We start from the raw sequence: 13522 nt of genomic DNA, 5'->3' as shown, positions 1-13522 counted from the left end.
CAAAATCCACCTGTCCTTATTTTGTGTTGTAAACTTTTCAAATTTGGATATTTAGTTTTGCTAGCGGGATACCCTGTTTTTCTGCCTGTTTGTAAACTTCTCAATTTCGGATATTTCGTTTTGCTGACCTTATAAAAGCAATTGCAACGAGCTGTATTTTGTTCCAAAGCAAGTAAGCTAAAATTTAGGGAAAAAGTGCTTTCATTGTCACATTTTTCTGCAATTGATTTCCTATAACTGCAATGGGAAGCAAGCAAAGTCAAATAGAAAGCCAAGACAAGGAAATGCTTCAAAAATTAATGTCCTTAAAACAGCTTATTTTATATTTAGATGAGAATAATATCAATGAATCAGTAGATTCTTCCTTATTTTATTTTGATGAAAAATTTCCATATTCATTTAATTTTATAATTTGTAGTATTTTATATTCATGTTTTATTATAGAATTTAATAAATCAGGTATGGAATATTTAAAACAAATTGAAATAAGAGAAAGAGATATTTATAATAATGAAAATTATAAGGTAATTGACATTTTTATACAATTTTTATTTAATATCCATTCACAAGAATCAAATTTTTTGCTTAATAAAATAATTGAAAACGATCTCACTGATTCAAACATTTGTAAAAATAAAGTAACACCATATTTTGCACATTATATGTCAAATGAAGAATTAAGCAGATTTAAATCAAATCATTTATATAAATTTTTTTTTGATAATCATGAAGAACTATCAAAGAATGATTGGGAACTTCATAAGAAATTCATTGAAGAAGGACATAATCCAAATGAAATTGCTTTAATAATTCGAAATGATGAAATAGAAAAACTTCAAGAAATATCATCAAAAAATGATTTTGATTTTAATCAAATAATTGATCCATCACTTTATGAAAGATGTTCATTTATTAATGAAGAAAATGTTACATTAATTGATTATGCAGCATTTTTTGGATCAATTAAATGTTTTAGATATTTACTTATGAACAGTGCAAATGTTTATTATGCAGGTAAATATGCAGTTGCAGTTGGAAATGAAGAAATCATTCATTTATGTGAACAGAATCATTCATCATTTGAAGGTGCATATAAAGCAGCAATTATATTTCATCGAAATGACATCTTTAAATATCTTTATGAAAATAAAATTAAAGAAATTAACAACTTAGAAAAATTAGGAAAAAAATGTATCATTCATCATAATTATGAAGTTTTAGCATTTTTATTCGAAAATGGAATGAAAGTTAATGATTCTCTTATCATTGTTTCAATTGAAACAGGTAATATATTCATTTTAAAATATTTGCTTGGGAAAAATCCAATCTCAATAAATTTTATGGAAATCAGAACTTTTTCAGGCAATAAAGAACTTTTTAATTTCATTATTCGAAATAAATATGTCAGCAACAAAAATAAAAATATTTTTTCAATTTGTTTTGATTTTAATAAAATAGGATATTACAAAATAATTTTCTTAGATTATTAAAAATATTTCAAAGAGCATTTTTAAATGCTACTCAAAATGGTAATTATGATATCATTAAATTTCTTATTGAGCAAGAAGGTATTGATATTAATGCTCAAAATGATCATTTATTATATATAAAATTTGTTTTTCGAATTATGGCCTATTTCAAAATAATATTTGGTAATCATATTAATTATTTTGGACAGCACTTATGTGCGCTTCTAAGAATGGCCATGTAGAAATTGCTGAATTACTTCTTGAACAAGAGGGAATTAATATTAATGCTAAAGATCATATTCTTTATTTATTTTTTGTTGTTTGTTTGAATAATACAATATTTGGAAATAATATTTGGAAACAATTTGAATTGTTTGAAACAGCACTCATACTTGCAACTCGAAATGGAAAAATTGATATAGTTAAATTACTTCTTAAACATAACGGAATTGATATTAATGTTAAAGGCTTTTATATACTTTATTTGAATTTTATTATGATAATTTATAAATTCATTGTAGTATTTGGGAATTATTTAAATTATTTGAGACAGCACTTATGAAAGCATTTCGTTATTGTGAAAATGAAATTGCAAAATTACTTCTCGAACAAGATGGAATTGATATAAATGATAAAAATATTCGTTTGTTCTTTTAGATATTTATTTTTATGATTCGATAATTCAATATATTATTTGGTATTAATCAAAAATTTCTCAGACAGTTCTTATTTTATGCGTGCTACACCAAGGGAATCCAGTTGAAATTGTCAAATTGATTCTTAAACATGAAGGAATTGATGTTAATATTAAAGATATTTAATTATTTTGTTTGAAATTAATTAAAACGATTTTCTTCTATTTCAAAGTAATTTTTGGATTTTTTTAAGAAAGTTTAATACAGCACTTATGTATGCATCTAAATATGGTAAAATAGATTTAGTTAAATTAATTCTTGAACAAGAAGGAGTTGATATCAATTCCAAAAATATTATTTCATATGATAAAATTTTTATTTCTTCTATGTGGTGTTTCAAAATAATAAATCGGAATTCTTACAAACATTTAAAACAGCGCTTGATATGGCGTCTTCAAAAGGATTTACAGAAATTGTTAATTTGCTGATTGAAAGGTCAAATAATAGCTAATAAAAAAAAAATCATATGTTTTTTACACTTTTTGTAAGTCATACAAATATTCTGGACACTCAGAAAATTTGAGACTCAAATCAATCGAACGAGCGATGTTTAATTGAAATTTCGGCATCAAAGACCTCATAGAATATTTTGAATTAATGCATTGAAATATTTTTTCTGATGATTCGTTCGCGGTTTATTGAGCGCCAAAAATTATTTCTTCTAAAACATGTTTCTCGGACTTATCAAATGATTGGACTTCACGAAGATTTATAGAAAATAATGAAAGAACCTTTTTGTTTACCAAGAGCTAAATATGAACGCCGCTTTAAACACATAAGTATTTAACAAAATATTATACTTGCTGATTTAGTTAACTATCTACCATAGTGTTTTAAAATTGATTGTCACTCGTTTTCAGACCAAAACAAGGCTTTGAAGAGCCAAAGATAATTATATTATCACCAAATCTGAATATTTCAAAGCTTTTATATACTATTTTATTAGAATGATGATATTTATTCATCTTCCTTGAGCTTTCTGTTCTTTTTATCGTGCAATGAATGCATTTGTCATTGAAAGTATATTACTAAATCTCAAAACTATGTATTGAAACAAAAATATTTGTTATTCACCTTCGATGTTTATTCATATGTGAAAGACTTTAAGAATGTGTATCACTGTTACCCTGTCGTTGGCTTTTATCTCTTTTTTCCTTAAACTTAATCCCAACATTCCAACAAGAAATTCTAAAATGAGCAATATTAGTTATTGAAGCAGTTTGCTCATTATTTAATCCCCATTGCGCAAACTCATTCATAACAATATCAATTGCATCATGTTTATCAATTTTATACATCACCTTCAGTTCGCGAACCACTTTCCAGGATTCTTCTTTGGCATATTTTGTATTTGGACCCTCATATACGAAGCTTGAGCCCTTGTGAGAAATTTCTTCATCTTTATATTCTAATGGCATTTTTGTTGTATCTATTTCATTTGATATTCTCGGAAGATTTCTTACTTTCTGTGTTTCTATTAATTTTACTTCATTTATTTGTGAATAAGATTCTATAATAAGCTCTGGTGGTGATGGTGCTCTATTGAATATATTATTAGAAATTTCATGTATACATGGAAATCTCACATTTAAGATACTTGAATAATAATCATTTCAACCACACTCACAATGATCTAATGAATTTCTAGAAAGATCCCATCCTTTTGTTATTGCTGTGGATTTAGATTGCGAATATTTCCAAAATCGATTTTTTATTGTTCGTCCATGAACTTCTCCTTGTTTTGTATATTTTTTGATTATCATTTTAGTAATGCCTATTACTCTATTAAAAAAATTATTTCGAATGAAACAATGTGAATTAATTACATGATGAAAGGATTCACTGTGATTCGTGCAGCGACCTACATGAAATCCGATTCTTTCCCATAATACCCATTTTTTTACATCATATTGTAAATGAGATGAATTGATGTCAAGCATCTCATATATTAAGTTAATTTTATCTGGTATTGATTCAGGTCCCAATTGACTGCACCAAATCGAAATTTCTTCTGAAATTTGAGGGCAAAGTCGAATATATTGTTCTTCTTTGACACATTCAAGCAATCTGAGTACCCAGTTCCTTAAAATTGGATTGCCAAAAACTTCAAGAATATGTCGATGACAAAAGAAATGTGTTCAATTTTTATTTTTTCGAAAATTTTATGATTCCTTTTCCCATATTCGACAAAATTGGAATGGAATTTAATAATTCAGAACTAATTCCAAATGACTCAATACTACAGTAAACATTTTCGTAAAGATGTGAATTTTCTTTCATTTCAATTGATAAAGCTATTGGAACCGATTCATTGTTCCGAATACTATTGATGCGACAATAACAGTAAGGCTTTGTGGCCTTGAAGGATGCATCTAATTCGATATAATGAGTTTGTTCGATTCTATTTTCAACCCATGAACAAACCCATGTGAATCTTTGAAATACTTTTCCATCTTCAACAATGAATCCATTTTCTACATAATCTTGAAGAACAATTTCAACATACCCTGGTAAAGATTTTGCTATATTTTGTAATTTTCCTTCTACAGTTTCTTCTGCAAGATCTTTATCATATCTTCCAGGCCTTTTGAATAATCCTTTAAAAACAGCATGAAAAATATAACAAGGTGCTCTATCAGTATGTGCAAAATATTTTGCAAATATTAATAAAGGATGATGAGTATCTTTTTCAAGGGACCATTTCAATTTTTTTACACAATAATGAAAACCATTTCGTTCAATCCAATTAACCCAATTTTTTAGAAATACTGCTTGCTTTTCAAATCCATTTGTTACATAAACTCCAAAATAAATCACATTTTCTTTTTTAATTTTAATAACTTTGTTAAAACCATCTTTGGTCGTTCTTTGAACTTTTTCTGATGAAAAATCAGCAGGAAAATAAGAAAGAAAATTGAGAAGCTTAAAAACATCCCATCCATCAGCAGAAGAAATTCGATGCATTCTATGTAACATAACATTGGTACTTCCTAATGATGCAATCGTTACTTCTTTTCGATCTTGGTCCTCTTCAATATCAAAAATAAAGTAATTATTCTTTGGCTTTATACTCCTTCTTTGAATAATCATATAAAAAAATATAAACTGACGTCTGGGCAGCTGAGGGATCCCTCTAGATGGTCCACTTTTTCTGAAAGAATCATCTCAATGCATTGATTCAAAATATTCTATGAGGTCTGTGATGCCGAAATTTGAATTTAAGATCACACCGCCAAATCAATCTGACAACGATATGGTGGTTTAAAAAAAAGAAATCAAAAACAAATATAATTTATTTTGTTTAATATTCTGATGTGTCACATGATGTATTTGTTCATTGTGAAAGAGCTATATATAATATGTCGGTCAAAAAATTGCATTCGTTCAATCTTCACAGGAAATTCGAGTTATTATGTCTCGTTTTCAGTAACAATGCGAAGCTCACCTCAACCATTTTTGTTCGATAATGCGTAAGTGAAAGCTCAAGACCACCAACAAGAAAACGTTCCACTTCTCAATATTTAAAAGTGAGAGTGTCATACGTTCTTTAAGGAATAATTAAGAAACGTATTTTTTTCACAAAAAAAGCCAAAATTGAAATTTTCATTTTTTTGAATTTTGTTAAGTTTATGTAAATATTTTCAATAAGGTTTTCACAAAAACCGTTTAATACTTTGGTGATGGAGGAATCTTCTTTAAAAGTTGTCATGCTTGGGGATAGTGGCGTTGGAAAAACAGCAATTGTAAAACGCTTTTGTGAAGGTGCATTTGATTATTACCCAAATACTATTGGTGTTGATAATTTTCAAAAAAGTATCAATGTAGCTGGAAAAACAAAAAATCTAGTAATCTGGGATCCGTCCGGGCAAGAAACGTACAGAAGTATTGTACCAAGTTATTGTCGGAATGCAAATATTTTTATCATTGTTTTTAAAGTAGCAGTTCAACCAAATGCAAAAGAAGAAGACAATAGCAGCAGGGATTCTTTCTATTCCGTAGAATCTTGGTTTGATGAAGAGATGGTACAAAATGAAGATGGCATAATATGCATATGCGGAAATATGATTGATCTTCCAAATCGTCAAGTAAGCGAACAAGAGGGGAAGGATTTAGTAGAAAAGCTGTCCCAAAAACTATCTGAAAAAACAAGTCGCTCAATTGTTCAATATTTTGAAACCAGTGCATTAACTGGCGAAGGAGTCGAAGAACTATTTCAAGAAGCAGCTCTACTTTTCTGTAAATCTAACATTCCAAATAAGGCAGAGATCTTGCCAAAGCCACAAAAACTTGAGAAGAAGGTTCAGGATGATGAAACGTCATGCATATGTTGCTGAATGATAGTAAAAAATATGCCATTAAATAATTTTGAGATCTTCTTTAAGAAAAAAAAAAAAAATGGAAATTTACAATAGTATAATTGAATCAGATTTCTAAGATATTGAAAACGTGATATATTCCATTAATTTGTGAATGCTGTTATTGGTGTCGTTTTGTGGATTGTAAAAAAAAATCAAATTGTTTGATAATAAATATTGGTCATTAAATTATTAAACAGCTAAAATCTCTTTCATCATTAGAGGGGTTGAATCCGTAAAAACAGAATAAACACTAAAAATGCAATTTCAAAATTAGATCTGAGATTGACGCCAAGAATAAATAGTAACAACAAAAAGAATATATGTTTGCGTATTTTTTATAAAAAAATAAAGATAAATAAATAATTGCCCTGTTACAATAATAATTTTTAAACGTTTGTTTTGAAAGTAAAAAGTGACAATATCATGTGTTCTTGTGATTAAATTTGGGAGTCACAACAAAATTTTAATTATTTCTATCATAACGATCATTCTTTTTCTTCAACTATATCCTTCTTCGCATGTCCTGCTTCAAGTTTTTCAAGCAATCTGCATGCCATACATATGTCGTGATTACACGCTGCACCACATTTCTTACAGAACCCAATCTCTGCCTCACTTTCTGGTTCTGTTTCAATATTCTGTTGGTACATTATTGCACCTTCAATGATTCTCCGCATTACTCCAGGATCCTTTTGCTGTTTAGCAACGAGGTATTCTCTTGGGAAGCGACGGAATGCTTGCACTGCATATGTGCATTCCACAGCGTAATAAAGAAGTTTATTAAAATGTGCATAGTAAACAATTTCCTTTTGGTTTTGGAAAGCAAATGGTTTGATTCGAGGCGCAATCGATGACCCCTTTAATTTGGAGTCAATCCCATCAGTTTTAATGTCAACAGAACGTCCATAGCGTGAAACATCACCGCGGAGAACGTTAAGAATAACGGTCTCCGCAATGTCATCGGCGTTGTGACCAACCGCGACTTTGGTGGCATTTACGCGCTGTGCGCCGATGTCGAGTGCGCGGCGTCTAAAGATACCGCAATATGTACAAGTTTCACGAGTTTGAGTCGCTTGGAAGATTTGATCAAGTGTCCATCCAAAGATATCGGTGAAACTAAGAATAGTAAGTGGGAGGTTATAAGCTTCTGAATTTTGTTTAACTGTTTGAAGAGCATTGTCACGATATCCTGTGATGCCTTCATCAATGCAAACAAGTTGGATTTCAAAACCCATGTTGTAACGGATGTTTATAGCGTTAAGAATGTGCATGAGAACTGTAGAGTCTTTGCCACCAGAAACACCAATTGCAACAACATCTCCTTTTTCGATTAAATTAAATCTTTGGATCGTGTGATATACTTCATCTTCAAACGCAGTCGAAAAACAACTTTTGCAAAGTTTTTCCCCTGTTTCCGGGCGAACAATTTGCGCTTTTTCTTTTTGACAGTGTTGGCACAAAACCATTAAAATTGTTCGAACAGAGGTTGTCAATTCATACCGCTCAAAAGTGAATTCAACATTGAATTTTTTGACAGCGGCCATATTCATGAATAGCAACAAAACTTATTGTTCTAACCTAAATAAAACCCATTTAGAAACTCTTCAATTAATCCAACATATAGTTTTTAGTTTAAATGAAGAAAATATAGTAAGTTCAGTTGAAACAATAATAAATTTATTTGATTCTCATTTTCCATATTCTTCAAAAATTATTCTAACCGAATTATTATGTTCATCTTATGTATCACAAAACAAGGATCCTTCTATATATATCAATTTTCTAAATGAAATTAAGGGAAAAACTAAAATTAAAGAAGAAAAACATGATATAGTGACTCTATTTACAAAAAAACTTATTGCAAAAAATACTTATTTTCTTATTAATGAGATGGTTAAACAGCAATTAATTGAACCTAAAGTTACAACAAATATTTCTTTATATTTTGCACATTATATGTCAGAAGAACAACTTAATAATAAATTAAAAAGTAATTCTTTCTTTTTGAAAAACATAGATAAACTTCGAGAAGATAATTGGAAACTTCATAAAAAATATATAAATGATGGAACTAACTCAAAACTAGCAAAAATAATTCTTGATGATAATGTTGAAAAACTTCAAGAAATTTCTACAGAAGCAAATTTTGATTTTGATCAAAAAATCCATATATCATTATATGAGAAACATCCATTTATTTTTGGATGTTTTAAAGTTTCACTTATAAAATATGCAGCAATTTTTGGATCCATTAAATGTTTTAAATTCCTTCTATTAAATGGTTCTAAAATAAGAAATGTTGGATTATATGCAGTTTTAAGTGGAAACATTGAAATCATTCATTTGTGTAAAGAAAATGGTGCAAAATTTGAAGGATCATTAAAAACAGCAATTGAATATCATCAAAATGAAATCTTTAAATATCTTTTTGAAAACAAGATTGAGGAATTTGAACTTGACTTAACTGAGTTAGGAAATGTATGCATTTATTTTAATAATTATGAACTTCTTCAATATTTAATAGATAAAGGAATGGAAATCAATGAATATATTATTAATATTTCTGCAAGATATGGGAAAATATTTCTTATTTTAGATTTTATTAAAGATAAGAAAATCCCTGAAAATATTTTGGTATTTTCTGTGTTTTCCAATTTTGAAGTTTTTAAGTATTTCTTTGAGAAAAATGGAATTAATATTAATGCTAAGTCTATTTATTTGTTTTATTTAATATATATTATCATAACATAGTATTTAATAACATTATTTGGAAATTATCTTCAATATTTAGTACAGCACTAATGAAAGCAGCAGGAATTGGTAAAACAAAAATTGTTAAAATGCTTCTTGAAAAAGAAGAAATAGATATTAATGAGAAAAATATTTATTTGTTTTAATTAAAATACTTTTGATTATATTAAAATTTCAAAATAATATTTGGAAATTATTTGTATTGTTTAAAACAGCACTTATTATTGCATCTCAACATGGTTATAAAGAAATCGTTAAATTACTTCTTGAACAAAAAGAAATTGGCATTAATACAAAAGATATTTATTTATTTTATTTGATATTTATTTTAGCAATTTAATATTTCAAAGTAATATTTGGACATTATTTAGGTTATTTAATACAGCACTTATGTATGCATCATCTTGGTATGGTTATACAGAAATCGTTGAATTACTTCTTGAACAAAAAGGTATTGATATTAATGCTAAAGATATTTATCTGTTTTATTTAATATTTATTATAAGAATTAGATGTTTCAAAATAATATTTGGAAATTATTTAAATTATTACAAACAGCACTTATACTTGCATCTCAAAATGGATATATAGAAATAGATAAATTACTTCTTGAACAAAAAGGAATTGATATTAATGCTAAAGATAATTATGTGCTTAATTTAATGTTTATTTTAATAATTTAAAATTTCAAAATAATATTTGGAAATTATTCAAATTATTACAAACAGCACTTATGCTTGCTTCTTATAATAATCATATAGAAATAGTTAATTCGCTTCTTAAACACAAAGGAATTGATATTAATGCTAAAGATATTTATCTGTTTTATTTAATATTTATTATAAGAATTAGATGTTTCAAAATAATATTTGGAAATTATTTAAATTATTACAAACAGCACTTATACTTGCATCTCAAAATGGATATATAGAAATAGATAAATTACTTCTTGAACAAAGTGGAATTGATATTAATGCTAAAGATAATTATGTGCTTAATTTAATGTTTATTTTAATAATTTAAAATTTCAAAATAATATTTGGAAATTATTCAAATTATTACAAACAGCACTTATGCTTGCTTCTTATAATAATCATATAGAAATAGTTAATTCGCTTCTTAAACACAAAGGAATTGATATTAATGCTAAAGATATTTATCTGTTTTATTTAATGTTTATTATAAGAATTAGATGTTTCAAAATAATATTTGGAAATCATTTAAATTATTTTATACAGCACTTATACTTGCATCTCAAAATGGATATATAGAAATAGATAAATTACTTCTTGAACAAAGTGGAATTGATATCAATGCTAAAGATATCTGATCATCTTTATCATAAATTGTTTTACTAATTTAATATTCGAATATAAAATTTGGTAATTATATAAATTATTTAGAACTTCACTTATTTTGACGACTCAAAGTTGGAAAACAGAAGTAGTTAAATTGCTTCTTAAACAAAAAGGAATTGATATTAATGCTAAAGATAAAATTTATTTTGACAATTTAATATTTTAAAATAAGATATGGGAATTATATTAATTATTACGTACAGCAATTATTACAGCTGTTTTCAATCGTAAACCAGAAATAGTTAAATTGCTTCTCGAACAAAAGGGAATTGATATTAAAACCAAAGATAATTATTTGCTTTATTTAAAATTTGTTTTAATAATTTTTCATTTTAAATAAATTTTTGGAACTTTTTTACAAAATTTGCAACAGCATTTGATTTTGCAAAAAGATGTGGATACGATGAAATTATTGAATTGTTTCCAAAGTAACAAATTTAAAAAAAATAACAACAAGAAGTTAGAATCAAAATACATATATAATAGAAAACACAGTATTTACAATATAAACACTATATTTGTAAATCATATTATTTGATTAAATATATTGGAAAAACATACTTAAGTATGCATAATATACTTTAGATTTTCCTTTTTTGGTAAACATTGGTTTTTCCGAATAAAAAAATCTTCCATATTTATAACTAAAAAAGATAAATTCAACGATTAATTGTTTCATTTAATGTAAATAGGAAGTAATTGAATTAAAATATATTTATAGTGACATTATTTTTTTTAGGTTAACTAAGTTTCCTCTTTGTACCGCTGTTTTGCCAAATCTTCCAACTCTACTCTATTTTGCTCTGTATAATATATTACAAAATTTCATATATACCATTAATTAGTTCTTTATGTGTGACAGCAGAGAAATGTTTTCAAATTTTTTAAAACAGGTATAATGAAATACCCCCACATCCACAAGCGAAAAAACTAATGCGCAATAAGCTTCAGAAAATTGAGAACTCCTTAAAAAGATACAGAGTGGTTCCAACATATTATTCTCACAAAAAAATGGGGAGTAAAGTTAGAAATTTTACTTAACGTTCATTCTTGTTATTTTCTTTTTTATTGACTCTGGAGAGCGATCAGGAAAATATTTCATTAATTTATTGAGATCACAACCAAAGTCGCTGTTTAAATCTTTGAGTTTTTTTCTTCTTTTTTTGTCCAAGCACAATATTTTCTTCCATATTGATCCATTTCTTGTCTTCCTCGTATATTTGATTGAGAAGATGGATTCAAAGTAATGTCTTTTGTGCTGCATATAGTATTATTATTATTATTTTGTTCTTTTCCAGAAATTTCCTAATTCAAAATTTCAGAACTTAGTACTTTATGGAGTGTTGAAATTGCTGGAAGGGGCATTTGCTCTGTGAAAATTGAATAGGACGATGGAGGATAAACCATTGAACATAAAATTCGTTCACCTGCAGTCCATCTTTTTTTTTTTGGACTTCTATATACATTTTCAACAATTTCATTAAGATATGGATATATCTTTGGTATGTTTTTTACATGAGTTTGCTTCATTAGACTTGTTCCAACATTTGATCTTGTTCGAATATTTAGATTAACTTGAATGTTTTGTATAATATTAACATTATTATTGACTGATAAACTTGTTGAATGTATTTTTGCAATGTGGATTCTTTTGATCTGCTTTTGTTTTTTAGCTTCTCTTTATGCGACCGTTTAACGTTAAGCCGGATTCGACCGTTAATTGATTAATCATTCCAAAAAATAAATAAAATTTCTCTTTAGTCATTCCAATTTTCGTCGATGCTTTCGAGCCTCTCCTCCAATGGCTTCGGGAGCCCTTTCCACTGCGGCATTTGGTAAAATTCCGGCGACACCACATAAAATTCCTCGTTCGTATTTTGGTCGTAGAAGACTATTGTCGGGAAGAAGTATATCAGCACGTCCATGAAGTCGATGTCCAGCTCGTTGTTATTGACGATGACCTTCGCCAACAGCTTCGCATACTTCATCGATATCTCTTTATCGCTTATGAACGTACTAATGTACAGAAACTGCGCGACATCGATGTTAACATTCAATCTATCAAACAAACAACAAACATATGACACAATATTCAATCTGAAATTCGATTCGTTCACGATGTTTGATGATGAAAGGATGATCAGGAACGTTAAGAGGTCTAAGGATATGTCATTTGATATGTTTTGTGTTAAGTTTTCAATGAATGTCGAAATCTTTATTTCATTGTTTTGGATGAGACAGAGATCTTCTAAGATTGAGGCTGTGTTTAAGATCAGCTCTTTGTTGGATGAATAGTTACTGATTTTTTTGAGGAATTTAATTGTCGATAAATATAATAAACTTTGAGTAGATTCTACTAATAACAAGGATGATAAGGCCGTATTTAGTATTATTTTGTTGTCTATGTTATATAAATTGTCTGTTTGATTACTTTCCAAAATTGATAAATTATTTGATAATGTTAACATCAAACGTTGATCCTTGTTTTCATACATAAATTGTAATACTAGTTCAATGTATAGATTAGCTTTTTCATGTTTCAGATACTTTAAATGTATAAATATTGATGGTAAGATTTGCAAAAAATTATTAACGTTATCATGCCGAATGAAATTAATCGAATTTTGGATTAATTTCGTCAAGGAATTCGAACTGAATAATATTGATACACTTTTAATTATATAGAAACAAATTGAAGAAATTTTTGAAGGCATACAAAGCGATTCAAAAACTTCAGCTTTTTCAATGCTATTTTTCTTAAGGAGTTCGAATACTTTACGACACGCTTCGGTTGTTATGAATTTACTATTTTGGAAATATTCGTTTAAATTTCCTTCCATTTGATATATTAAAGTATGACAAAGAATTGGAATATCGTTTTTAACTATATT

The 13522-nt window shown here is 27.5% G+C and overlaps 2 protein-coding genes across 2 annotated transcripts; one reads left to right on the top strand and one right to left on the bottom strand.

Annotated features, from left to right (window-relative positions):
* Positions 1-5844: 5844 nt before the first annotated feature.
* Positions 5845-6498, top strand: GO595_005658 (ras-domain-containing protein; the record flags this gene model as incomplete). The annotated part of the gene is made up of 1 exon (XM_067918925.1): positions 5845-6498. The coding sequence occupies one exon, from the start codon at positions 5845-5847 to the stop codon at positions 6496-6498; it is 654 nt and encodes a 217-aa protein (XP_067774153.1).
* Positions 6499-7007: 509 nt separating this feature from the next.
* Positions 7008-7988, bottom strand: GO595_005657 (Cytoplasmic tRNA 2-thiolation protein 1; the record flags this gene model as incomplete). Its single annotated transcript, XM_067918924.1, has 1 exon — positions 7008-7988. The coding sequence occupies one exon, from the start codon at positions 7986-7988 to the stop codon at positions 7008-7010; it is 981 nt and encodes a 326-aa protein (XP_067774152.1).
* Between the last annotated feature and the right edge of the window lie 5534 nt (positions 7989-13522).

This window comes from Histomonas meleagridis (assembly GCF_020186115.1).
Source record: "Histomonas meleagridis strain 2922-C6/04-10x chromosome Unknown contig_37, whole genome shotgun sequence".
Lineage (NCBI taxonomy): Eukaryota > Parabasalia > Tritrichomonadida > Dientamoebidae > Histomonas > Histomonas meleagridis.
The sequence above is the reverse complement of the archived record's forward strand: the minus strand, read 5'-3'. Positions and strand labels throughout refer to the sequence as shown.